This window comes from Phoxinus phoxinus (assembly GCF_949152265.1).
Source record: "Phoxinus phoxinus genome assembly, chromosome: 5".
In the NCBI taxonomy this organism is placed as follows: Eukaryota; Metazoa; Chordata; class Actinopteri; order Cypriniformes; family Leuciscidae; genus Phoxinus; species Phoxinus phoxinus.
In genome coordinates this window covers 30134371-30160755 of record NC_136880.1, presented here as the reverse complement: position 1 = coordinate 30160755, position 26385 = coordinate 30134371, and the positions used below count along the sequence as shown (strand labels likewise).

General features: G+C 36.2%; 3 protein-coding genes across 4 annotated transcripts in view; 1 reads left to right on the top strand and 2 right to left on the bottom strand.

The window, feature by feature from the left end:
• dars2 (aspartyl-tRNA synthetase 2, mitochondrial) overlaps positions 1-17196 on the bottom strand; it is a 19079-nt gene extending 1883 nt beyond the window's left edge. The window contains exons 1-15 of the mRNA XM_079613084.1: positions 16429-17196; positions 16253-16352; positions 15761-15827; positions 15534-15635; positions 15340-15435; positions 14040-14163; positions 13894-13940; positions 10820-10926; positions 8862-8931; positions 8253-8432; positions 7194-7301; positions 6046-6108; positions 3159-3311; positions 1080-1298; positions 452-562 (exon numbers count right to left, since the gene is read on the bottom strand). Coding sequence (XP_079469210.1) covers positions 452-562; positions 1080-1298; positions 3159-3311; positions 6046-6108; positions 7194-7301; positions 8253-8432; positions 8862-8931; positions 10820-10926; positions 13894-13940; positions 14040-14163; positions 15340-15435; positions 15534-15635; positions 15761-15827; positions 16253-16352; positions 16429-16603 — 1722 coding nt within the window. The 5' untranslated portion in view covers positions 16604-17196. The remainder of the gene's footprint in view (positions 1-451; positions 563-1079; positions 1299-3158; positions 3312-6045; positions 6109-7193; positions 7302-8252; positions 8433-8861; positions 8932-10819; positions 10927-13893; positions 13941-14039; positions 14164-15339; positions 15436-15533; positions 15636-15760; positions 15828-16252; positions 16353-16428) is intronic.
• On the top strand, positions 17157-21239 carry cenpl (centromere protein L). 2 transcript variants are annotated; one of them, XM_079613086.1, is made up of 6 exons: positions 17157-17288; positions 18309-18468; positions 18557-18808; positions 19545-20093; positions 20184-20302; positions 20342-20463. In XM_079613086.1, the coding sequence occupies exons 1-5, from the start codon at positions 17272-17274 to the stop codon at positions 20256-20258; spliced, it is 1053 nt and encodes a 350-aa protein (XP_079469212.1). In that variant the 5' UTR covers positions 17157-17271; the 3' UTR covers positions 20259-20302; positions 20342-20463. The 2 variants fall into 2 exon arrangements, with proteins under 2 accessions (XP_079469212.1, XP_079469211.1); XM_079613085.1 differs by having other exon boundaries at positions 20184-21239.
• LOC306998759 (uncharacterized protein) lies at positions 21111-26385 on the bottom strand. The gene is made up of 5 exons (XM_079613087.1): positions 26246-26385; positions 26009-26142; positions 24341-24549; positions 24159-24265; positions 21111-22953 (listed from the first exon to the last, which is right to left on the bottom strand). Exons 2-5 carry the CDS (start codon positions 26100-26102, stop codon positions 22869-22871), a joined length of 495 nt encoding a protein of 164 aa, XP_079469213.1. The 5' UTR covers positions 26103-26142; positions 26246-26385; the 3' UTR covers positions 21111-22868.

The window sequence follows — 26385 nt, the reverse complement described above, 5'->3', positions numbered from 1 at the left end:
AAAGACACAGTGGACCTTGTAATTCACAGCCTTTTCAGCTTGAAAGGGAACTGTTCATAGTCTCAGCATGTGTAAATCGTACATATCCATACAACTACTTTAGTGCAAAGAGAGTAAATAGACATTCAAAAAGATTTCCTTTGTAGACACAAATCTTATGATAGCACACTCAACTTGGGTAAAAACACCCTAATGTGATGTTTCTTCTCCCTGGCTCTTAAGATCCAAAGCATTTGTGCTCTTTAAAGACGGTTAAATATAGCTTAATGGGTTGCCACAGCGACCGAACGGGTTGTCGGTGGTGCGGGGGTGTTAAGTAAGAGTCACAAATAAGAAAATGGTGCAGTCGGGTATCTGGACACATCTATTACAAGTGCTTTAACTCGCTGTCAGAGTAGCATTAAATGATGCACTTTGCTTGCTATGTAATTTTTCACTCTTGTTCCATTACCTTGAGAATCGTGTCCAGGATATACAGCTGCTGAGAGGCATTGTGGATTCGAATTGAACCTCCTCCGATCTCAGAGCCATTCAGCACCAAGTCATAATGCTGGCCACGCACCTGAGAAAGCAGATAAACAGGTGGGGGAAGCAGGTGGAATTTAGAACGAGATCATACATTTCCTCTATGATAAACTTGGCTCATGACTGTAGACTTACAAAGTGATAAAAGCACAGACTAGTGCTGGGTGTCAACAACAACCTCACGGTACAATGCACATCAAAATACATACTAGGGTCTAAATGCCTGAGACCACCAGTCAAAATGCTTCTATTTTATATTTTTCTTTTCATTTTATACACAATTTCTCATAACAAATTCTACTATTTGTTATGTTATCTAATGCTAGATGTATTTTCACATATTCACAAAATCACATTTTTTATGTCTTTTGGACCCTACTGTATGTGACGAGTCAATACATTGCGATGAACTAGCTTTGTTATCGGAAGAATACATTTAATAAACATTAAAATAGCAAACAGTTATTATACCCGTTTCCATCAAAATGCAAAGCTATGATTTTGTAAGGCTAAAATTTGTGATGATGCACTTTCTGCGATGTAACACTACACACCTTGTGGGGTTGGGTGTACAGCAGATGGACGTCCTCGGACACTGGAGCCGTGAAGGGATGGTGGGCAGACTCAAGCATCTCTGGATCGTTCTCTTTGGGTAAGAAGAGGGGAAAGTCCACCACCCACAAGAAGTGAAAGACAGAGGGGTCACGAACAGGCACACCGTAGTGCTCAAGCAGCTCAGCGCACTGCAGTCTCAGCTTCCCCATTAGAGGGCGCTAAAACATGACAAAATAAATAATTTTTTACTTAAAAGGATACTTCACCTCTGTAAAGATAAATGTGTATTTAAAAGGGCTCATTTATGTAGTAGAAATGTGAGATTATTTTTGAATTTGGAGCCTTAGACTGAGAAAAGACAGAAAATGTATTTGTAGCTCATGTGGATGAAAGACAACAACTCCCAGACTGCACTTGTTTCGCTGCCCTACGAGGCCACTCCCAAGCCACGCCTACCGGTAAGAGAATAAGGCTAGGCTACTAGTGAGTCTCCGTGACAAGTCTCCGAGGAGCAGGAATTTTCTTAGCAATGTTAAAATGCACATTATTAACCCATCACTTGTTTAGCATTCATGTAAACACTACATTCAGATTCACCAATCGGACTGAATTCAGTTAGATTGAAACATAAAGTGTGCAAGTAAACATTGAATTGCGCCTGCAGAAAGCAAAAGCCGAATCCCGGACATTTTGGACGATCTCGACGGCCGGACATGTCTGGGAAAAAGAGGATGGTAACCCCTTCTACTCCGCTTTCTCCACAGAATAAGAACCTGTTAGCTTAGCTTCCGAAAAAAGATGGCTGACACTATTTGTACATTCTGTGAGTGAGATCCCACCCTCTATGGGCGAGTTTAAAACATGCGGATCTAGCGCCTTCTACTGGCTGTAGATTTTAGCCTCTGTAGTATTTCTGTATAGCTTTGTTTTTATTTTGGTTTTAGTTATTAGTAACCATTTATTTCAGATAGTTGACAGCATGTCTAATGGTTTATTTAAGTTTCCTAAGTGTAGGTTTTTCATCTAATATTTATATTTTATTTCAGCATTATTTTAATTACTGCAAACTGAAATACAGTTTTAGTTTATAACACTTTGCTTGTCCATACAGTGGAAGTCAAAGGGGTCCAGTAACACTGGACCCCGTTGACTTTCATTGTATGAATTAACAAAAACAATTGAAACATTCTTCATACTATCTTCGTTTGTGTTTTAAAGAAGAAAGTAAGTCATACAGGTTTGGAACAACATGATGTTGAGGAAATTATAAAAGAATTCTCTTTTTTGTTTGATCTATCCCTTCGAGATACATAAAAAGATTATGAATCTTTCAGGATAAGAACCAGAAACGTCAGGATAGCCTTAGGACACATACTGAAGTGCTACAGATTATCTCAGACTCACTTCTAACCATGGTTTTGTCATTTTATTAAAAAATCTGACTAGAAGTTTTTTGATCATTCATGGAACAGCTAAAAATGAAACCACAAGAGGCTTTTACAATTCATGCATTTGGGGGTAGGTACATGTTAATGAATGCCAAGATCTCTAAAACTATATTTGAGGAGAAAGATCTCCCTCAGCTCTCATTTCTCTTGCTTTCTGAACTAGCATCACCATTCATCCCACAACCTCAGTCAGCACACAAAGCTCGCCAGTTATCCCTAGCCATCTCCCACTTCTCTGCTTTGTGACTAAACAGCCGTCTCACTTTGTGCCAAGCTCACCATCTGCACAAGCCCCGAGCGAGAGCTGAGGCATGGAAAAGATGACTATTCTTTTAAAAGTGATTAGATCATGTCAGCATTCCTCTGAAGCCATATTTTCTAAAAAAAAAACCTAGTCATCGATCACTTTAGGGCACAAATACTGATGGGAAGGTACTTGAGGACCATAAAAAGGGATGCTGATCACTGAATTATTTACTCCAACGCAAAATATCTTGATGAACTTGTAGTCCAACTGTAGTTTTATTTAAATATTTGCTCACTGAGCTCTCATTACGCGTCAATGAAACTGAATCAGCATGGTTATATCAATCTGTGAAGACAGGGAACAAAATGGAGGCGGATACGCACCACGTTCTCCCGGGGTCCGGCCGTGATGAAGATCAGGTCTCCAGCATTGGCCTGGGCCATCTGGAGCAGCTGCTGTTTGGCCGTGTCCGAGAGCAGCCGGTTGAGAGGGGATTTCAGTGAACCACCTGCCCTTACTGGAGCCACGCTCACCTCCTGTACGACACACGGCGCAAGCACAGCAATGATCATCCATTTCCTCCACCGGCCCATATTCAATTGCCATTGACAGCATAGGGCACAAACTCTTGAGCAATCATCAGTCTCGAGAACTCTGCGGGCTGGTTTCCCAGACACAAACCAAGCCAAGACCTGAACTAAAATGGATAGCAATGGAGAATCACCTTTGACAATGCCATTTAGATGCCAAGAACACTAGCTTAAAGTTCACTTTCTATTTATACATACAGACAGAAGAATATATAAAGTGTTTTCAGTGGGAAAACTAACCAGAACAGTCAGCTATCATAAAAATTAAGTTGCCTTTACCGTATTTTATTGGATAGAGACTTGACAGGAAGCAAAGTGAGAGAGAGAAGTACGGCATCAAAGTAAAACGAGCCAGAAATCTAAATTCAGTCACCCGAAGTGGTGTCCACATTAAACATTAAAAAGTTATGTCCCTCATCATTACTCTTGACTTTTATAAGAGACTATTATTAACACAACGTTCCCCTTTTGACAGGAATTAGATTTAAGTTTATTCAGTAAAAAATATGATCAAGATGTACTTTTTAGGTAGGATATTAAAGGGTTAGTTCAGAAAAATGAAAATTCTGTAATTTACTCACCCTCATGTCGTTCCAACCCCCGTAAGAAGTTTGTTCATTTAGAATACAAATGAAGATATTTCAAAGAAATTGACACCCTCCATTGACACCCACACATCTACACTAGTTTGATCATAAAGAAATCGTAAAATGAATCCATATTAATTGAGCGGTTCAGTAAAAATTTTCTTAAGAGACACGATTGCTTTCTCTGCTGAACAGATTTAATTTAGGCTTTTATTCACATATAAACATTGATAGATGCACAGACCGAGTCAGACAGTGCCAGACTGGTAAAGCGAAGGTTGCGGGTTCGATTCTCAAGCAAATGGCTGCCCACTGCTCCTGGAGTGTGTCCACGGTTTGCAGTGTGGTGTGTGTGTGTTCACTACTCACTGGGTTAAATGCAGAGGACAAATTCCAAGTATGGGTTACCATACTTGGCCTTCAAGTCATGTCGTGTCACATCAGTTATGGTAAATGAAAGCTGAAGCACGCTTGCTTTAAGTGCGAGAACCAATGAGGTTCATTCTCAGGTGTTACGCAGCATGTTTAAGCTTCTGCTAGAACCAATGAGGTTAGTTCTTGTGTGTCAAGCAAGAACAGTTGAGCTTCTGTTTATGTTTGATGATAAGTGTTTATATGTGAAAAAAACCTAAATTCAATCTGTTCATCATATAAAGAGGTTTTACGATCTCTTTAGGAACTTTTATAAAGTCAAAATGGTAGTTGCGTAGCTGTCAACAGAGAGATGGAGGCTCTCAGATTTCATTAAAATATCTTCAATTCTGTTTTGAAGATGAACAAAAGGCTTACGGTTTTGGAACGACATGAGAGGGAGTAAAAGATTATTAGTTTTTTTAATTTTTGGGTGAACTAACCCTTTAAATTAAATGTACTATATTACTATATATACACTTCAAGTTTGGGGTCATGTTAAATAATACTAAACAAACAAAAAATATGGCAACATATTTTATCAATAAGAAGAAGGAAGAAAAAAAGTGCAAAAGTACTTGTCGGGATCAACCCTTTATCAGTGCAATGTGTTACCAAGCTCAATACCTGCAACCATTTATATACTCATTACCGTAATACATCTAACATATCAGAAACTGATTTTATCCCATATCAAGACAATTTTTTACATCAATAGACCACATGGTTATGCATGAATATCACAAAAATCCTCCTTTCCAAAAATAACATTTTATCAATAATTTTTTATAAGATACTAGTAGCAAAACTACACTGATTTAAGTCTGACAAGCCTTAAGTATATTACACAGTTAGTTGCAGTTTGCAGCTTGTAAGTTGTTTGATGTACTAAAAAGTACCAGCTCATCAGTCATTCATCCAGGTGACCAGTCAACTACACTGGTTGTTCTGTATGGTTTTGATTCACTAAAAAGATCAAACTCATAAGAGTCAGTCGTTTGGGAGTCGGACTACACTGGTTGTGCTAAATGTTTTTATCCACTACAAACAAAACAATGGCATCATGAGGTTGACTCATGAGAGTCAATCATCTGGGTTTCATTTGAACTACACTGATCATGTTTTATGGTTTTGATTCACCAAAAAGAAACAAATCATAATAGTCAGTCATTTGGGAATAGGTTAGGCTACATTGGTTGTCTGATACGTTTTGTATCCACTTGAAATGGCTCATAGGAGATGAGCAATAGCGATTCTTGGCTTAGCATCATCACTAACAAGAGCAGACTGAGACAAAATGCAAATTAGTATTATTTTTTATCTCAGTACAAAGCATTTAACATGAATTAACATGAAAATTTGATCAAACCACTTTATATTATATAAATCATTACAAGCTAAAAATTGTGAATGTACTACGTATGGGGTGGAGGAAAAAAATACATTAAGATTCCTTTTTTAAGACTCCATAGACGGCCTACAACACACGTTCAACACATGACCCTCTAGTGAGGTCGATCCTTGCCTCAGGGTAAGTATGCAGTGTTACATTTGACTGTTTTACCACCAAATCATCATGACTTATTGATTACTTTCAGATAAATATTTCAGGAGACTTCCCATGATGTGTACACACTCTGAATGCTTGTAGAGTTCCATCAGCAAACAGACACAAAACTCACCTGACCATACTGTGCCTTGGCTGCTTGTTTGAGGACCTCTAAGTCTTTGCCCTTCAGGTGTTTCTGTGGAAGAAACAGCACACACAGTTAGCTTCACCCGTTCCAGAGATAGTATAAGGGGGAAGAGATCGACCTCTCAGAAATATGAATGGAAGAAATTGTGATCCTCAACAAATTCGGTAATAATAATAATAATAATTCATTACATTTATATAGTGCCTTTCTGGACACTCAAAGCGCTTTACATAGAAGGGGGAATCTCCTCAACCACCACCAATGTGCAGCATCCACTTGGATGATGCGACGGCAGCCATATTGCGCCAGAACGCCCACCACACACCAGCTTACTGGTGGAGAGGAGACAGTGATGAAGCCAATTAGTATATATATATAGGAGGATGATTAGGAGGCCATGATGGACAGTGGCCACTGGGCATATTTTGGCCAGGATGCCGGGATTACACCCCTACTCTTTCGAAAGACATCCTGGGATTTTTAGTGACCACAGAGAGTCAGGACCTCGGTTTAACGTCTCATCCGAAGGACGGCGCTCTTTGTCAGTATAGTGTCCCCGTCACTACATTGGGGCGTTAGGACCCACACAGACCACAGGGTGAGCGCCCCCTGCTGGCCTCACTAACACCTCTTCCAGCAGCAACCTGGTTTTCTCAGGAGGTCTCCCATCCAAGTACTAACCAGGCTCAGCCCCGCTCAGCTTCAGTGGGAAACCAGTCTTGGGTTACAGGGTGATATGGCTGCTGAGAATCGGTAAGAACTTTTTAAAGAATGTTATCTTATAAGTGATTAATTACAATAATGTGATTTATATTAATGATTATGTTCATTGATTTCCAGTATAATACGAGTTAAAAGGAACACATTTCTGGTTTGGTGCCTTCCCGATGACAAGGAATGAGAGTTCTAAGGAATTTACAAAAAAATATATAATGAGTGAATCCATCATGAATCCATCTTCCAAACCATGTTTTTATCTTAACCTGAATCACTATAGTATGCCTATGATCATAATTGTTTGTTCGTAAACCAGGCTACACTAATTGCACTGTCAGTTACACTGTGCTGTAGATTCAATGGTGTTGATTCAGTGTTGGGGAATCAGCAACAGAATCTCCGGTTTCTATACTTACCATTCCTTCTGGGACACAGATAGCCTGAATGCAGCCATCAGGTTCAAGAAGTGCATCTTTGATGAACTCGATTTGCGCTCCCTGGAATGCTGTGCTGACATCCACAAGCTGAATACAAGAAAACACATCAGAATTAACTATAGTTTTGCCACTCAGGCCACAACTATTACATCAATACACAAAGAGAATGTATTAACAAGATAATTTGTGTAAATTTACTTTACCATTTAAAATGTACTTGTAAATGTAGTACTTTAATAATATCTTAACCAATCTTAATAAAACAAACAAATAGAAAAGTAAAAATATAAAATAAAATGTAGTAGCATTTATATGATAAAAATACAGAATCGCAGTAATAATGTATAGTATTATTACTATTAAAATAACTGTTTTCTATTTTAATATATTTTAAAATGTAATTTAATTATAAGATGGCAGAGCTGAATTTTCAGCAGCCATTACTCCAGTTTTTAGTGACACATGATCCTTCAGAAATCATTATAATAAGCTGATTTGGTAATCAAAAAATATTTCTTACAATTATCAATGCTGAAAACTGTTGAGCTGTTTAAAATGTATGTAAAAAACGAAAACTGTTGATTTGTTTAAAATCTATGTGAAAACTGTAATACTTTTGTTTCTCAGGAAAAATATTATGTTATAAATGTCTTCACGCTCAATTTTAATCAATTTAATGAATCCTGCTGAATAAAAGTATCAATTTCTTTTTAAAAAATTACTGACCCCCAAACTTTTTAACAGTAGTGTATTTAATATTCATCTCTTATTTTTCTAAATGCTAAAACATCACATATTCAGCAAAGGGCTCTAAATCTACGAGCGGAACTAAATGCATTCAGGACGCACAACGGTCCAAGAGAACGTATCACGAGAGATTCATTTTTAATTGTTGAGCACCGCATGAAAATCTGTGATGTGTGGGGAAACAGGATGCCAGCACAGCGTGACGCCAAGGGCGGCCAGCATGCAAACAACCTCATTGATGTCTTACGTCCAATCTAGGATGATGTGTACAAAGAAAGAAAGTGCGGTCACCTTCATCCCAAACCTAGTGTCTGGTTTGTCAACTCCGTAGTCTCTCATGGCTTCCTCATAAGTCATGGAGGGAAAGGGAACATTAATCTGTCCTTTGTCCTCTGGCCAGGAGTACTGGACCAAGCCTTCAATCAAACTCATGACTCCAGCCTGGTCTACAAAGGATATCTCAATATCCACCTAAGAGATGCGTCAACACAGAAGAGAGAAATAAGCCAAAATGCTTTGTTCACACTGCAAATGAATCTGATTTGTTTTTCAAATCTAATCCTTTTGGCTCAGACAGTGTATAAAACCTGATTTTACTTTTGAATGCAGTTTGAATCGGGTTTAAGACATTATGTGGGTTTTTTTGCAATTCAGATCATCAACAACTAATCGGATTTGAATGCTTAAATGAAAAAAAAAATCTGATTTTTGCTGCCTGTCTGAACAAAACCAAAATGGTCTTTTGGGGTTCATGATTTTTAGTCAGAGTGAGAATCCTGTAAAGCCTATTAGCCGCTCTAACCCTCATGAATGGGAGTTAGAGCAAGTCACGTCATTAAAACACTCAATATTCATCTACATCTGCTGCATGTTTCCTCCCAACCTTTAGCACATCATTACCTGTGTGAATTCAGGCTGTCTGTCAGGCTTGGAGCCCTCGTCTCTGTAGCAGCGAGCGAGCTGAAAGTACCTGAGATAGCAGGAGATAACCAGCACGTAAGTGACTGTGGGCCAAATATTGACTGACATTTTTAAATCATGCATAGCATATCATTTTCCTTTGACAGACTTTTCATAGAACTAGCCTGCAGTCCTGGCTTAGCGCAACTATTAATTCAAAGAGACGTGCTGCCAAGATTGAAATGAAAATGGGTCTATTGTGGTCATTATCATTTTTCAAAATCTAATAGAAACTAGACTTTTGCATTTTCTGAATTGACAATGACAGAGTTGCTTGCCTGTATGAAAATGTTAACACAATGCTAGTGTGTTCTGGGTGGTTGCCACCCTCTCTCACACTTTTTTTCGCCTGATTTCACTCCAACTTTAATTCACGAAAAACTTTTGAAGTACCGGTATTTAAAAGGTGCACTCAGAAAAATAATTAAATATTTATAATAAATTCATAAATAATTTACACTACCATTCAAATGTTTGGGGTTGGTAAGATTTAAGTCTCTTATGCTATCCACAGCTCATTTATTTGACCGAAAAAAACATTAAAATAAGTCATATTATAATATATAATGACAAATTAAATTAACAGTTTTTTTTATTTCAGTATATTGCTAAATCTAATTTATTCCTGTGATGGAAAGCTGAATTTTCAACAGCCATTCTTCCAGTCTTTAGTGTCACATGAGCCTTCAGAAATCAATCTAATATGCTAATTTAAAATGTATTATTGTCAATGATAGAAAATGTTGTAAACCATGATACATTTACACCAACTTAAGGAAGAAAAATAACTTTGCTGGGGTATATTGGGGGCATTTAGGCTGATACATTTGCAAAAAATACATTTTCATTTTCAATAGAATACATTTTTTCATTCAAAAATAAACAAGCAAGCCCAGCCCAGATGAGAGTTTAACTAAATAAAAAGTAATATTGTAATGCATTACTTTTAAAAGTAACTTTCTCTAACATTGTTCAGTCTCTTTTGATCAAATCAAACTTTTGAATAGTAGTGTATATTTATAATAAAAAAATTACAAATAAAAGGAGAAATCACAAAAGATGAACCTACGAATTTACATTCATATAACATTTGCCATCATCTCACCATCTTAATTTTTGTAAAATTTTATATAAAAAAATATAAATTATAAAAAACAATTTTTATCATTCAAAACAATATTTGTATATAAATACTCTTTAGCATATCTCTAGAAAATATATTGTAGCAATATATTGATAAACACATTGATTTTAAATTTAAATTTATTTAGAAAAAAGTATCGCTTATCAGACATAATTTTAACAATCACTGTGTTTTCTTTTAGATGATCAAACATTCTTCTTATGCTCATTACAACAGTTTACATATTTTAGTACACTTGTTGGGCTCGAACATCTTATTTAGTTTCACTGGCTGGACTGCGAAGCATCTGAGTTTAAAATGAACGTGTCCTTGTCAACTACTCACATGGGCCCTAAACCCCTTTAATACACAACCACTGACAACAAAGCTAAATATGTCAGCAGCAGCAACCCTCTCAGTGACTGATGTGCTAATACCACCTCACAATTCTTGCCTTCAAATTTCTAATCAGACAAAGATCTTCAAAAGACAGCGAGAATCTAAAGCAGCATTCTAAAGCATATCACACTATACATGCCACATGTCACTGTTTTGGCATTTCATACAGCATTTGGAACAAATGCAGTTCTGCAAATTCCAGAGCTGCTAAAAAAGCTATGAATAATACCATCTGATTGTTGGCCAAAAGTTGTTTTCAAGGGGCTGTCATTCACTGAAAGCAGTTTAGTGAATGTGCCAAGCATCTGACAACAATCTATGGATATAAAGGAATTAGAAAAAGGCAAGAAAATGTGATATGAAAAATAATTTTTACCGGTCTATGCCAGCCACCATGAGAAGCTGTTTGAACTGCTGTGGGCTTTGTGGAAGAGAGTAGAACTTCCCAGGGTCTCCAGATGGCACCACAAATTCTTTGGCACCCTGAAAAACACAGTTACACTTGAATAAACAGTGTGTATTCCTGCCTCTGACTGAGAACTAAATCAGCTAGAATACCCCAAGCCAATCTGATAAATGAAAGTCACATTATGAAATATAAAAGAGAGAAACAAAAATAATGTAGCATGGGGTGAGAAAGAGCCTGGAAAAATATTTTAAAAAGTGTTTTAAGTTGCTCTTCGGTAATTTCTGACCAGAAAATTTACTGTTTTGAATTTCTAAAAATCACAGCTTCATCGGAATGGTCCGAAACTAGGTGACTTGTATGGCATTTGGAAAGTGAACACAAAAACAAATTGAGGGCATGATTCGAGCAGGCTAAGTGTTCGTAAAAAAATTGTCACACTTCAATTTTCATTCAAAAATGACCGACCACTGGAAATGAATGAAAATTGGAATTTTAAATCGACAAAACCACAAAATTTTTAAGAATTCAGAGAATTTTTGTGTGCAAATGAAGAGGTGAAACTCTAAAACATCAAGAGTGCAAAACAGACACTCTCCCACTCTCACATACACTTATGAATTCACACACAATCACACACACAACAATGAATTGTCATAGAAAATGTTCTGTTTTGAATTTTAAAAAATCGGAATGGTACGAAACTTGGTGACTTTTATGGCATTTGGAATGTGAACAAAAAAACTGAGGGCAGGCTAAGTGGTCGGAAAAAAATAGTCACATTTGTGCTCTTCAGTCAAAAATGACCGACCAAAGGAAATTAATGGGAAATTGACTAAAACAAAAAATTCTCAACAAACCGGCCACGACGCAGAAAAAAAAGCGCTTAGCAATGAAGGGGTAAAACTCTAAAACACCAATAGTGCAAAACAGACCCACCCCACTCACACAGACATAAACAATAAAAAAAATTATGTTACGTGTAACAAAATGCTTTCTCTGCATTCAGGTTTGACTGTAATAATAATAATAATGCAGAAAAATGTATGCTTCACATCAAAATTATTATTTTTTAAATTTATAAACCTTGACAGAAAGTATAATTTGAGAATTTCTAAAAAATACATTAAAATCCACATCTTAAAAGTAAGTAATTTTGTCCAAAAACTACTCGAGAATTCACAAGCCTCTCCATCCATAGAGAGCTATACAGGCATCTAGTGGTTACACCATGAAATTACATGTTTTATTTTATTTTCTCTCACCAGATGGCGCTAATCTGAATTAAGAAAATGGATGATTTAAAAGGCCTAGTTTGTAAATTAATCTGAAATACATTAATTGAAAATAGAAAAAAAAGAAGAAAAAAAGAAAAAAAATTTAATCGCCAAAATTAACCATAATTATTGCATAAATATTAATAAGTACCATGAAATCCTCTCAAATTACAAAACATCTATCCATTCAAACATGGTTCTGTATATAGACAGTCCTCCTACAGGTAAAATATGTGGTTATTCATCACCTAAAACTGTATTCATATTTAATATTTGAGCCATTTAGCAGACATTCTAACATTCTAGATTATCATCTGCCCCCTAAAGACAACTTGCAGCAACTACCAGTCCCTGTTGTTTCATGTCGCAAATTAGTTTTTTTCTCAACTGAAAGCTTTCTTGTGATGCACTGAAATGAAAGTGACAGCAGTACAGAAAAATACACTGTAGTTATGCATATCTCAATGTTGGAATATGTAATAGTTTTTTAAGTGTGTCGATCATGTAACACATTATGCGTGAAAGTAAAAAAAGTACCAAAAAAAAAAAGCTTTTAGTACCGATGCCATTGTATAAATTCACTCACTATTCTCACTCAGTCATGATTAATTTATTCCACAACCTAAAGTTTCCAGTAACACCGGATAAAGTGGGTAGTATTCAAATGATCATACAATGTGTCAAAGCTTTAAAAGTTATAAAACTTTGAAACAGATGTAGAAGTTCTTAGCACAACAAAGCCAGAGGGAGAAAGCCAGAGTGATGTGATTGCTGACAAGATTTCGGGTAATGATCTAGCAATATTTTGCACCAGCTGTAGTTTGTTGTTTGGGCAAGCCTTGCCGGGGTGTCTTGCAGGAAACAAGAAACAGAAGCATGAGTCACCATAGAAGCATTATAAAATAAGTTCTCATGAATGAAACGTTTCAGCAATTACAAAATGTTTTAATGCTTAGTATGTCGAGCTACATTTTGCACAATACTCTCTCTTTCATTTTTTGGATTTAGCTCAGTGAGTATTATATTTGTTTTTGTGTTATTTGATTATGAGTGCAATTTACAATGTTGGAAGTTAATAAATAAATAAACACTCTTAGATTCTTAGTGCTTATGGCCACGTTTTTTAATTCCTGGAATCACTTGGAGTACATCTGAATCACAAGCACAGCTGTTGCAACTTGTATGTATAATTTTCTGAACATTTCCATATTGAAACAATGTGCAGAGTAGCACAGCATAGATTCCTATGAAATACAAAATACTGTGCATCTGAATTAGCAAATGGTCTTACGTTTTGGCAAAGTCCCTTTCAAGGAAAGTCTGTTCACTTGGCAGCCATATTTGCAATGCCTCTGGGCAGCTATTTCAGGCATCCTATCCATTTGAATAGGGGAATCCTGAAATCTCAAAAACTGCCACATTTAAATAACATATTTCATATAAAAAACAACATCTGACATGGATTGTCACATAAATGTTGCTCAAATAGCATTTAAGAAAAATGATATTTTTCATGCTAGACCAGCATGTGCAGTCCTTAAGCAGTCTCAGAACACTGACTGTTTTATACCGAAACTTCTAACAGCAGCAGCTGTGACTCGATGACTTTACCAAGTACTGATTGACTCTTTTATTTAGAGGATGATATATTGCACTTTGTACTTTGTCCCATTCGTAAGTGATATAAATGTACCGTCTTTGTATATCTAAAGTCTTTGGTTTTGGTTATACGAATTAAACTGATTCATACCATAAAAGAATACCTACCCCAGGTGTTCTTTTAAACAACGTTGGTGTTTCCACATCCACAAATCCTTGGGAAAAGACAGGTAATGCTCAGTGAGTATTGGGGTACATTAACTAAGCAAATGCACTATATGCACAAGTTTGAAAATTCCACTATTAATCCTCACCATGCAAATTGCAAAGGTACTCCCTCATTTTCATCACCATTTGTGATCTCAGTCTTAAATTGTACTGCATCCCGGGTGACCGAAGATCAAGATAGCGATACTGCATCCTGAGGGATTCTGATTTCTTCAAGGCAAACAAAAAAAAAAGAATTAGGATGAAATGTATCAAGGGATTTTTTTATGCTACTTGGACAACAATTTTTGTCTGGATCACAAACACTGTTGGTCAATGAACCTCATATACGGTAATAAAAATAACATCCATCTGGAATTAAATGCATTGATTATTCCACCGCAAATGACAGAGAGTCATCAAACACTGTCAAGAAACACTCCAGGGCCATATTTAATTAAATTTGTTCAATATAATTTTCAGTCCTCATAGACAACCTTTCATGTTAAATCACAAAATATACATAATAACTGAAAAAGGTGTAGGCTGAAGCCTTAGCTAAACCCAGAATCAATAGAAACAAAAAAATGCAAAAGATTTTAAAGCATATTTTAGGCCAAATTAGATTTTTTTTTTATAGGTCTCGTCTTACCTTTAATTAACACTAATTTTAATAATAATATCAATGCAAATTAAAACACAGTCTCCAGACAAGACACAATTACTGTATTACAATATACATTTGTTTAATGGTTATAAAAATGACAACAACAAAAAATCCTAAAAATATGTTTTTGATAGAATTTTTTTTTTCTGAAAAACATACACTACCATTTGGGGTCAATAAGATTTTAAAAAGAAATTAATAATTGTATTCAGCAAGGAAGCATTACATTGATTTGATATTTGAAATTATTTGATATTGTTATAAAAAAAAAAAAAAAATCTATCACGGTTTCTACAAAAATATAAAGCAGCATAACTGTTTTTAACATTGACAATAGAAAGAAATGTTTCTTGAGAACCAAATCAGCTTATTAGAATGATTTCTGAAGGATCATGTGACACTGAAGACTGGAAGAATGGCTGCTGAACATTCAGCTAATAACTTACATTTTAAAATATATGAATAGAAAACAGTTATTGTAAATTGTAATAATAATCCACAGCTTTTACTGTGTTTTTGATAAAATAAATGAAGAATAGGTAAGCATAAGAGCCTGCTTTCAAAAAGTTTTTGAAGGAGCCAACATTTTTGAATGGTGATGCACATAATTTTTCCTTCTGAATGATATGTTGTTCTTTGTGAGATTCACCCTAGAAATTTTGCAGGCAAAAATAGAATTACATCAAAATTCATTTCAAAAAGTAATGCATGCAACACTTTGTTTAATCATATTTACTTACTTTGACAAATTCTTTAATCTCAAACGGCAGCTTTCGGCAGGTATTCAGCACTTGTATGCTCTCAGCACAGACCTCAATGTCTCCAGTGGACATTGTCTAATATTGAATAAAAAGGACAATTTTACACACATTTCACACTGAACAGTACAGTGTCCGACTTTTCTCTTTATGTGCAATTGAACAGGCATAACAACCTTATTCTCCTGTCCCCCTGGTCTTCCCCTGACCCGTCCTTTGACCATGATGACCGACTCCACCGTGAGGCCAAGAAAAGCATTCTTCAGTTCAGATTTAGACTAAAAAAATTAAAGTGTCAAAAGAAAAATGTTATAGTGAAAACACCAACAAATAAACCAACATGTGGGCAGCATCTAGAATTAGTTTATAAAACACAAAATAAGAAAGAGAATTGTTTTGCTACCTCGTCCTGTGGAATTAGAATTTGCACCAATCCACTGAAGTCTCTCAAGATCACAAAAAGATCTTGCCTAGTAAGTCAAGAACAGAGAATGTGTTAGTGATGTGGCCCAGTGATATTCGAAAAGAATAAGCAATGTGTGTCAAACCTATGGAAGATTGTTTCTGACACCGAACAAAAATTTTTTAAAGTTAATTGTGACTTTCTATCTCAAAGTTTACATCTCGCAATTTTGACTTTTTTTAAATCCAAATTCTGAGTTTACCTCTCACTATTTTGCTGCTTTGTTTAACCATGGAATAAATCTCACAATTCTCACTTTGTGTCAATTCACACACATAATAAGTCTGATATTATCTCACAATTCTGATATTTTTTTTCTAAAATATCTCTTTTTCTAAACAAAAAATGTCTGAATTGAGCTATAAACTCGCAATTGTGAGAGAAAAAAGTCACAATTTGAGATAAAAAGTCGTTTTTTAAGCATATACAAACCTCAAGTACTGAATCCAGCCACATAAAGTAACTTCTTCATCTATATGACTAGAGCACAGTTCTCCACATGAGTGGCTTCTCTGAGAAAAACTGCTTTGACCTACAAGAAGAAGAAGAAAATAGATTTTTTTTTAAAGGCAATAACAAATACAAAGTCTTGTTCAAGGACACATTACCTGAAGTGTAAGTAGAGCAGGTTCTGGAGAATTCATAAGCCCGTGCCAAAGAGTTTGGAGGAAGAGATGGTTTTGTGAAGTAAATTTGATTTATGGAAGGTACTGATCTCGTGCTGTACACACATCTCAACACCTGCTGGGCTCTAGGAAAAAATAATCTGTATTTGTTTGCCATTGTCCGGTATGAGAGGTCTTGGTGTCTCTGGCTACATTTAACCTTTATCCTCTTTAACAACAGAAAATATACTTTTCAGAGCTGTTATTCCACTTGACTGTGTACATGTTTTGTACATGTCTTCTTTGTGCACGCGGTTCTAGTTCTATAAATCCAGTTACATTATTGCAGTTAATGTAACACTGGCGGCGGTCACCTTTGTTTTTCTTTCCTTTCGTTAATCTTGTAACGTTACAAACGACAATCTACAAAATACAAATACATACAACAGTAGGATCATATGGCGTATAACAATAAGTGAATCAAAATAAATCCTGTTGAATTTTCAATGACATTCTGAATCATGACAGTTGTGAAGTGTGCTACATGAAGCCAGGCGCATAGAATACTTTGACACGACTAATCAAACTAGATCTAATCGATTGTAATATGGCAACTAGCTACTTATATTACTTTTATGTGACATGGTTTTACTTTGATCACCACCAATTATTGATCTTGGTGAATATGGTCTAAAGTCAACTAAATGTAGAAATATATGATACACCTTTTCCCTCGCTAGCAGCAATCGATTACTGTTCCTGCGCCGCCCCGTTGCACGATGGGAAAGCGGGATGTTCAAATCCTCTTCCTGATTTTTTTTTTGGCTCGGTGTGTTTTTGTTCATCATGGAGGGGAGAGGCAGGTAAGGCGGGTTCAAGTTTTAGCTTGTCTTAAAAATAAAATTTGCCTTGCAGAATGATTTATTTAAAACACAACACGGTTTAGCATTTTACTTAATACGATGAAAATGGATCTTGTAGTTAACTTAGTGGTAGAAGAAGCGAACTGCTAAAAGTCGCGATTGTCTTTACTGTTGTCTTTTGTTTTCTGATCAAGTTGTGTTTGATTAAATGCTTTAAACCACAAACTGACATTTTTAGTGGGCTATATTTTAAACGTCTAACTTAGTTACGACATATAACGTTAACGTTAGCCCCGGTTTCACTAGTCCCAGACTAAAGTGCATGTTTGAGCTGTTTTAACTGAAAGCAACTTGCACTGACATATCTTAAAATATCTCATTGCCATTTTTTTGTCTCAAGATCCACACCAGTAATGTTTTTATTTATTTTTCTAAGGCACGTTTATAAAAGCTAGGGTTAGTTCACCCAAAAATAAAAATTGTCATAATTACTCACCCTCATGTCGTTCCAAACCCGTAAGAAGTTTGTTCATCTTTAGAATACAAATGAAGATATTTCAATGAAATTTGAGAGATGTCTGTCCCTCCATTGACACCCACGCATCTACAATTTGATCATAGACAGCTACTCAACTAAAACATTAAAACTCCAAAAAGTTCATAAAGAGATAGTAAAAGTAAAACTGATCCATATGATTTGAGTGATTTAGTCGAAATTCTCTGAAGAGGCTTTATATAATGATGAACGGATTGAATTTAGGCTTTTGTTCACTTATAAACATCTATCAGCCAACATAAACAGAAGCTCAACCGAACCTGCTTGACGCCAGAGAACAAACCTCTTAACTGAACTAAGGTCCTCTTAACTAATCCTGGCTTAATCTAAGCCCTGTCTGTGAAACCAGCCCATTAACATTTTATTAAATAACACTGAAGGGAGTGAACTTTGTATGTCCCATTAGTAGTAGTAGTAGATTCCGTGTTAATAACCCATCTCTGTTGCTTCTTTTACCCATGCAGTGCCGTCGGTACACCTGCCAGCAGACCAGTAACTCGGAGAAGCAAAAGTTATGGCCGGAGCTGTGTGGAAGCACCCTCATATTTCTGGCAAACACCAGGACATTTAACAGTCTTGAAGATCCCAACCAGTAGAGGGGCTGCCAAATCACAAATCATCACTGTAAGAGACCATGGAAATGACTCCATCTCACAATGCTGTTTCTGACATAGAGTAGCTTGAGTGACAAATATCTTTATTCTTTCTACAGAATAAGGTTGACCCTGAACATATTGCTCTTCTGGTGAAAAATGAGTGGAAGCTGTCCTATGTCACTCCTTTGCATTGCTTCAGACATACACAGCTGAAATCATATTCCAATCATCTCTCCGCCTTCATCGTAGCAGAGAAACAGCAAGGAGTTGCAGTTGAAGTCGGGTTAGAGGCGGGATTCAAGGTCACATTTACTGCAGTTCTTGGACTGGCTGAGACGGATGAGGATGCTGAGACCGTTTTCATTCAGGTAAGTCTAACAGGATCAGATTTTGTTATTGTTTTTAAAAAATTAAAGGGATAGTTCACCCAAAAATGGAAATTGTCATTTACTACCCTTAAGTTGTTCCAAACCTGTATACATTTCTTTGTTCTGCTGAAAACAAAGTAAGATATTTTGAAGAAAGTTTGTAACCAGGCCGCTTTGGGGCACCAATGACTTCCATAGTAGGAAAAAAAAATACTATGGAAGTCAATGGTGCCCCAGAACATAGAAATGTAAATAGGTTTGGAAAAACCTGAGGGTGAGTAAATTATGATTATTATTTTTGACAGTAAAGACATTTTTTTTTACTGCTACAAAAGTTCAATTTCAAATAAATGGCATTATTTTGAACTTTAAGAGGGGGTGGATTATGGTTTCCATAAAAAAATATTTAGGAGCAAAACCATTTTCAACATTAATAATAATAATAGGGAAAAAAAATCTTGAAACACCAAATCTGCATATAATGACTGCTGAAATGTATCTTTACCATCACGGGAATAAATTACATTTTAGAAAATGTGTAAATTCACAATATTACTTTATATATATATATATATATATATATATATATATATATATATATATAATGCATCCTTTATGAATATGAGACTTCTTTAAAAACATTACAACTTCTTATCAACCACAAACTCTTGAATCTTGAACAGTAGTGTATAAATACACCACATTCATGCCGTTTTCCTTTCTCTTATTCCCTCAGATCCAATCCAAACCAGTGTTTGCCGCAGCAGCAGATGCACCGAAAGTTGTCTGGCGCGGTTGGCTCACGTGCGTCAATGGGGATCCAGAGTACCTGAGGTCGCTGCCTCCAGATTTTGTCAGCTTGCCTTTGTTTTGCACGAGTGGACCGGAGTCTCTTACGACCCTGGTTAAATCCTGGTTCGAGAGGGCTTTTGATTGCAACTTTGGTTCTTTGGCTTTAAACTCCACCACTCTCAATTGGCTGGCTGCTTTGTGGACTGGTTGCCATCCCACCTGCAATATCAGGTATCTGAAACTGGCCTGGAGCCTTCCGACCCAGCCACCCCTGGATGTCTCATACACGGTGAATCCACAGGATGCATGGGAGCTGTGGAACAGTATTCACACAGAGAGTACAGATGACCGGATCGATATTAAAGAGGTCCAGTCCTTCATGAACGGGCTGGAGACTCATTTTTTCAGACACTTCAAGATTTACCTGTCTGCTGGTACGCTTGTAAAAGTATCTACCGCTCTGGGATCAGCACAGCTTGATGGAAAAATCAAGGTAATTGCTATGCGTCTTATCTGTTCATTGTATATTTAGCATGTGTTATATCTTTACAGCATGTTATAAACTCTTTTTCTCTTTTTTTAGATCGGAAACAGTGACTACATCACCACCTTACTCACCCTCCTGACAGAATGTGCCCTTCTGAAAATGCTAACCTAAAATCTTTAGATTTTAGATTTGTAAATATATTTTTGTTGCTGTTTCCCCCCCCCCCCCCCCGAAACCCCCCCCCCCCCCCCCATGACATCTAAACTTTTATATCTTTTAAGGTTTATCGTCTCATATTTATTTTTTGTGCTGTAAAACGTCTGTCTGTATTCCAGCTTTTAAAATTGAACTTGTTTTTTATTCTGCTTTTGAATCCGTTTTCTTTCCTAAGACTGTTTATCAAGACAAATAACATTTATGTCAGTCCATAAGCCTAATATTAATGATACAACTCATTTATCACAAATAAATTTGATTGTCAACTTTGTAAATGTATCGCTACTATATGTATAGGTGTTTATAAATAGTTCACACAAATGTTAATATCTGTAATAAGTATATTGTAACATATGTTAATATTTAATACAAACATTTTGTACCCTTAAAAGTATGTAAATCACTTAGGGATCGTTGTCATCTTTGTGTAATTAGTTGTGGCTAGCTTGATTTTTGGATGTTTATGACAGGGTTTTGACATTTGGTTTCTGAAATTATCCTATTAAGTTTTGTTTTCAATGCCAACAATGTCAGCATCTAACAGTCGAAATGTATAATGTTTTACAAAGTATGTAGGTAGAAAGTATGTAGATTTTTTTTGTTGGAAGGATAGTTAAAAGTTATTTTGGAATAACATTTTTGTAATTGTTTTTGTTGTTGGATATTACTTTATTCATCTGCACTCAAGACATTTTTCATTGAAACATTTACATCAGAAAATGAGTAAATGACCTACGATGTGCATAACAATGTTTTTGAATTGAGCAACCTTTTGTCTTACAATAAAGCACAGATCTAAAGTTGACATTTTTTATTTATATTTTAACAAATCCTCAATTTGTATGAGGAGAAACACATTTTTGGTTTAAATGAACATGTTTTACTAATCTAAATTTGAAAAAATCCAAACCAGTAGTTCAAAACCTAAAATTAACTTCAAATCATTTATAAGCTAAAAACCACTATAAACATGTTAAATGTATATCAACATATTTTGACATTTGTTTTAATATTTTTTTAATTAATTTGTTAGTCCTAGTTTCAGGAATAAAATGATTTTAAAACATGCAGCTTTGTCATCATTACAACAAAAGTACCAGAGAAAATATTTAGAGGGAGGAGGGGGGGTGTCCAAATACAATGAGGTACGTCAGAGTCAATAACGTTGAGAACCACTGATCTAAACCTCATTAAATAAGTCACTTGTCAACAATTTCAGAATCGACTGAAAGCATTTTAATATTTTTTTCCTGTTTTATTTCAACTTTTAAAGTTTTGAAATGAATAGACAGTTGAACATCTTTAAAATTAAATAAGGTAAGATCATGGAAGATATACTTTATGTAACCGTATTTCAACAGCAAAATAGAACGCATTACTGTCCTGTGGGAAAACGAGTGTTCATAAAAAAAAAAAAAAAAATGAAAGGGCAGTTGTACATTTCAAAGAGATTCATCTCATATTCAGTAACAAGTTTAACATGATGTTTCTGACCATACGTGCAGGCTGCTAAAACTAGAAACCTGTTAGTTCTGAAATTTCAGAAACCTTTTTTTTTTTACCTTAGTTCTCAAACTTGCATAAAACAATACATCAAGATTCTTCAAATCCGGTCCTGGAGAGCCACTGCCCTGCAGAGTTGAGTTCCAGCCCTAATCAAACACACCTGAACAAGCTGGTCAAGGTCTTCAGAGTTACTAGAAAATTGCAGGTAGGTGAGTTCGATCATGGTTTGATCTAAATTCTGCATGACTGGCCCTCCAGGGTTGGATTTGAGAAACCCTGCAATACATCCAACTATATTTAAAAGAGAGAAAAAAAAATACAGACCTCAATAGAAAAAATCTTAGTGGATTAAAGTGCATGGACTGATTCATTGATGCATTCAGTTGTATAAAAGTAAACAAATTGATAATACGTCAAACCTGTTTTTGACTGCTTCAAAAATAACTTCTTTTCTTCTGCAACAGCCTTCGTCAGATTGCAATGTTTCAGGGAGGAACTGTGTTTTCAGTACACCAAGGATTGAAACAAAAGATCAACTAATCTGCTTACATCTGGTAAGAATGCAGGAACAGATAATGCTCAGTGTACAACTCATAAAAAAAACAACTAAAGTTAAAGAAATCACAGTGCATCCAATTCAGACCAGAACATCAATCAGGGAAACACAAGCATAATTCACACCAATCCCCAGTGATGTTTCAGGTTACTGTAATTCTTCAGTCCAGCCAAACAGACCGACAGAAGCCTAGTTCCATCCATAAAAACAAACGCACTGGCTGATGCTTTTCCGGCTGCTGTTTCTCTCTTCAAATCGTTGCCTTTGGCTATGCTCAAGTACGAAAGAGAAACCAAATGTAAAAACAAAATGGAGTGATGCTCTATGGCCGTACAGGTGAGTCTCCTCAGAGCAGCTTCCAGAGATGGTATACCTTTGGTTTGCCATCTCAGTAACTGGAGACAATACTCAGTTTTTAACCAGGATTTCCTCTTGCATGATGCACAATGTCTCTATGAGGAACGAGCTATGGTGAGGCATCTGTGAGATGGATACTGTAGTTGTTACCATATATGTGATTCACAGTGAGTCATTTTTATTACACCAACGCCACCTCCCAACCTCCTGTAGTTCATTCCACCATAGAGCCTTGAGGGAGTGGGGAAAAAACAATTAGTGACTGGCAAATCCCATATGATGCGATTCAGGTTCAAACATGTAGGGGGCTTTCACACTGGTAGTTGTTCAGAACAGGGCACGGTTCGCATGAAAAATCGCTAATGTGAACGCTGTCATGCGGACCTGAGTGCGCACTGGGGTCCTGAACCCGAGACTACCTGGAGGAGGTGGTCTGAGTTCGGTTGCTCCCGAACCGTGCTGCGGTTCGCCTGAATGTGAAAGCAACACGGACTCGGGTGCGCGCTTGTTCAGGAAGTAAAGTGACCTGCGCATGCGTTTCAGCTGATTATTATGTATTTAGTTAAATAAAACGCATGTAAGGGATGATAGTGTTGATGATTTATCTTGGATAAGATGAGCGAGAGTGAGCCTGCAGTGTATTTGCGCATAGCGTGTGGAATCAGGGCAACAAATTTGGAAATCCACTGTCTCCTCAAAATAGTCAGTTTGCAAGCAGCAGAACACCACCTTATGCGACACACACACAGTAAACCTGTGTTGTTCACTCAGCTGCGCATAATAGCACGGAATTAATAAAATGCACAATATATTGACCCGCGTTCGGGTCTTTATCATGCACTGTGCACGTTTGCGATGACGTAATATGCACGCAAACGCACCAGGGTTCGATAGAATCAAGTTTAGTGTGAAACCAGACCAACGCTGAGGGGGGCGCCGGGAACAATCGCGCTCTGGCCGCAGCAAATGAACCCAGTTTGAAAGCCCCCTTCGGTTCTTTATGTTTTTGAATGTCTCTTATGTTCCCAAAGGTTGCATTTATTTGATCAAAAATACAGTAAAACAGTGATCTAGTAAAATATTATTAAAATTTTAAATAACTGTTTGCTACTTTAATATATTTTAAAATTTATTTTATCCCTGTGATGGCAAAGCTGAATTTTCAGCAGCCATTACTCCATGTGTCAGTGTCACGTGACCCTTGAGAAATCATTGTAATGAAAAGCTGATACATTTTCGGGATCCTTTGATGAATAGAAAGTAAAAAAAACATTTTATATATATATATATTTATTTATTTATATTTATATTGTAACAACAAGTTTTTACTATGACTTTTGATCAATTTAATGCACCTTGTTGAATAAACCTTTTTTCTTTTTTTTTAAAATCATCTTACTGACCCAAAACATTTGAACAGTGCTGTGCATATTTACCTCCACGTGTTGGCATCAGGGTCATAGACTTCTATAGTTTTCAGGTATGTGGTACCATCAAAACCTCCAACTGCCATCAACTGGCCATTTACTACTGCTAAACCAACCTAGAACAAAAGAGAATTTGTTTTGTTGGGCAATTCTTTTATAAGAGGCTGAAACGAGATCAAAGAATCACATACCCCGCTCCTTCTGGACGTCATGGCGACCACAGGGGACCACTGATTGGTTCTGGGATTGTATCGCTCAGCGCTGCTCAGTTCTGTGGTATCGTCTCTGCCGCCCACAGAGTAGATCATGTCCTGGTACACGGCACAGCCCAGGTGTTTCCGACGGGTCCCCATGGGTGCCACCGTATGCCAGCGGTTCTCTTGCGGGTTATACCGCTCCACTGCCAACAAAATAACTGTTAATAAACATTCTGCATTTCCTTTAGAATACCTGATATTCAACAATCAGCACTACTGTTCAAATGTTTGGGATCAGTCAGATCATTTTTTAAATGTTTTTGAAAGTCTCTCATGCTCACCCAAAGCTGCGTTTACTTGAAGAAATGTACAGTAAAAACTAATTTTGTGAAACATTATTACATTTTAAAATATAATAAACTAGAAAACAGTCATTTAAAAATGTCATTTATTTCTGTGATGGTAAAGCTGAATTTTCAGAAGCCAGAAACATTTGATTATTATCAATGTTGAAATCTCTTTAATATTTTTGTGGAATTCTCTTCAAGATTCTTTGATAAATAGAAAGTTCACAGGAACAGCATTTATTTAAAATAGAAATCCTTTGTAACATTATTAATTATTCTCACCTTTGATAAATGTATTTATTCTTGCTGAATAAAAGCATTGATTTCTTTTATAATAAAAAAATCATACTGAACCCAAACATTTGAGCAGTCTTTGTATAAAAAATCCCAGCACAAAAATTCTAGTACTTTATCAATTTGATACTAAACGGAAAAAAATTATGAAATGGTCATAAATGGCAACTTGGAGAGTCAGTAATAAAGGGATAGTTCACCCAAAAAGGAAAATTCATAATTCACTCACCCTCATGTTCCAAACCTGTACAAATTTATTTCTTCTGCTGAACACAAAATAAGATATTTTGAAGAATATGGGTAACCAAAGAGTTGATGGGCCCCTTTGACTTCCATAGTGTTTTCCCCCCAACTGTTTGGTAACCCATATTCTTCAAAATATCTTATTTTGTGTTCAGCAGAAGAAAGAAATTTGTACAGGTTTGGAACAGCTTGAGGGTGAGTAAATGATGACATAATTTTCATTTTTGGGCGAACCATCCCTTTAAATGTCATTACAGTCATTTATGAACCAAGCAATTATGAATCAAGCAATATTGACAAAAAAGGGATAACTACTCACCTCTCATAATTCATCAATTTGCTACTTATTTTATTTATAACCGTTTAATTATTTGAAGAAAAAATCTGAAGCAATTTTCACTTGAGCAATTCTAGAAAATAATAAATATTTATATTCCTATTTGACTTAAAATTGGACTGTATTAATTAATTTATCTGTGGTAATTTCATATTGATTTTATATTCATATCATATTTGGTACTGGTATCGTCTAGAAAACTACAGCAACTTTAAACAATAACACATTTACCTGAACTGACAAGTTCAAACTTAGTAATTGTCTTTTATTGGATTACATCGGATACTGCCAACATGAAACTGTCAAAACCTTCATCAGCTGCATTTATTCTTAGAAGTACAGAAGACACATCAAGTATTAATTGAAATCATAGCAATATCTGATAACTTTGGTCTGACTCCAATGTAACTGAGTTTTGCCTCTACATCTTCCTGCATTTACCTGTATTTAGTGGGGATGTGCCATCTGAGCCGCCCACTGCGTAAAGAAAACCTCCTAATACGGCTACAGCCACACCTAACCGTCTGGTGCTCATTGAGGCAACACGAGTCCACTTATTCTCTTTCGGATCATACCTGAATAAAATAAAATAGTACATATCTTATTATATCCCCTACCAAAGGAAAATGCAAGCCATGCCCATGGAGATATTTAGATAATAATTATTTTAATACTAACCTTTCTACAATATTGAGACAGGAAACGCCATCCTGACCTCCCACAGCATACAGGTAACCCCCTAATACAGCAACACCCACACTGGTCCTGCAGGTGCTAGTAGGGGCGACATCACTGCTCCACTGGTTAGTCTTTGGGTC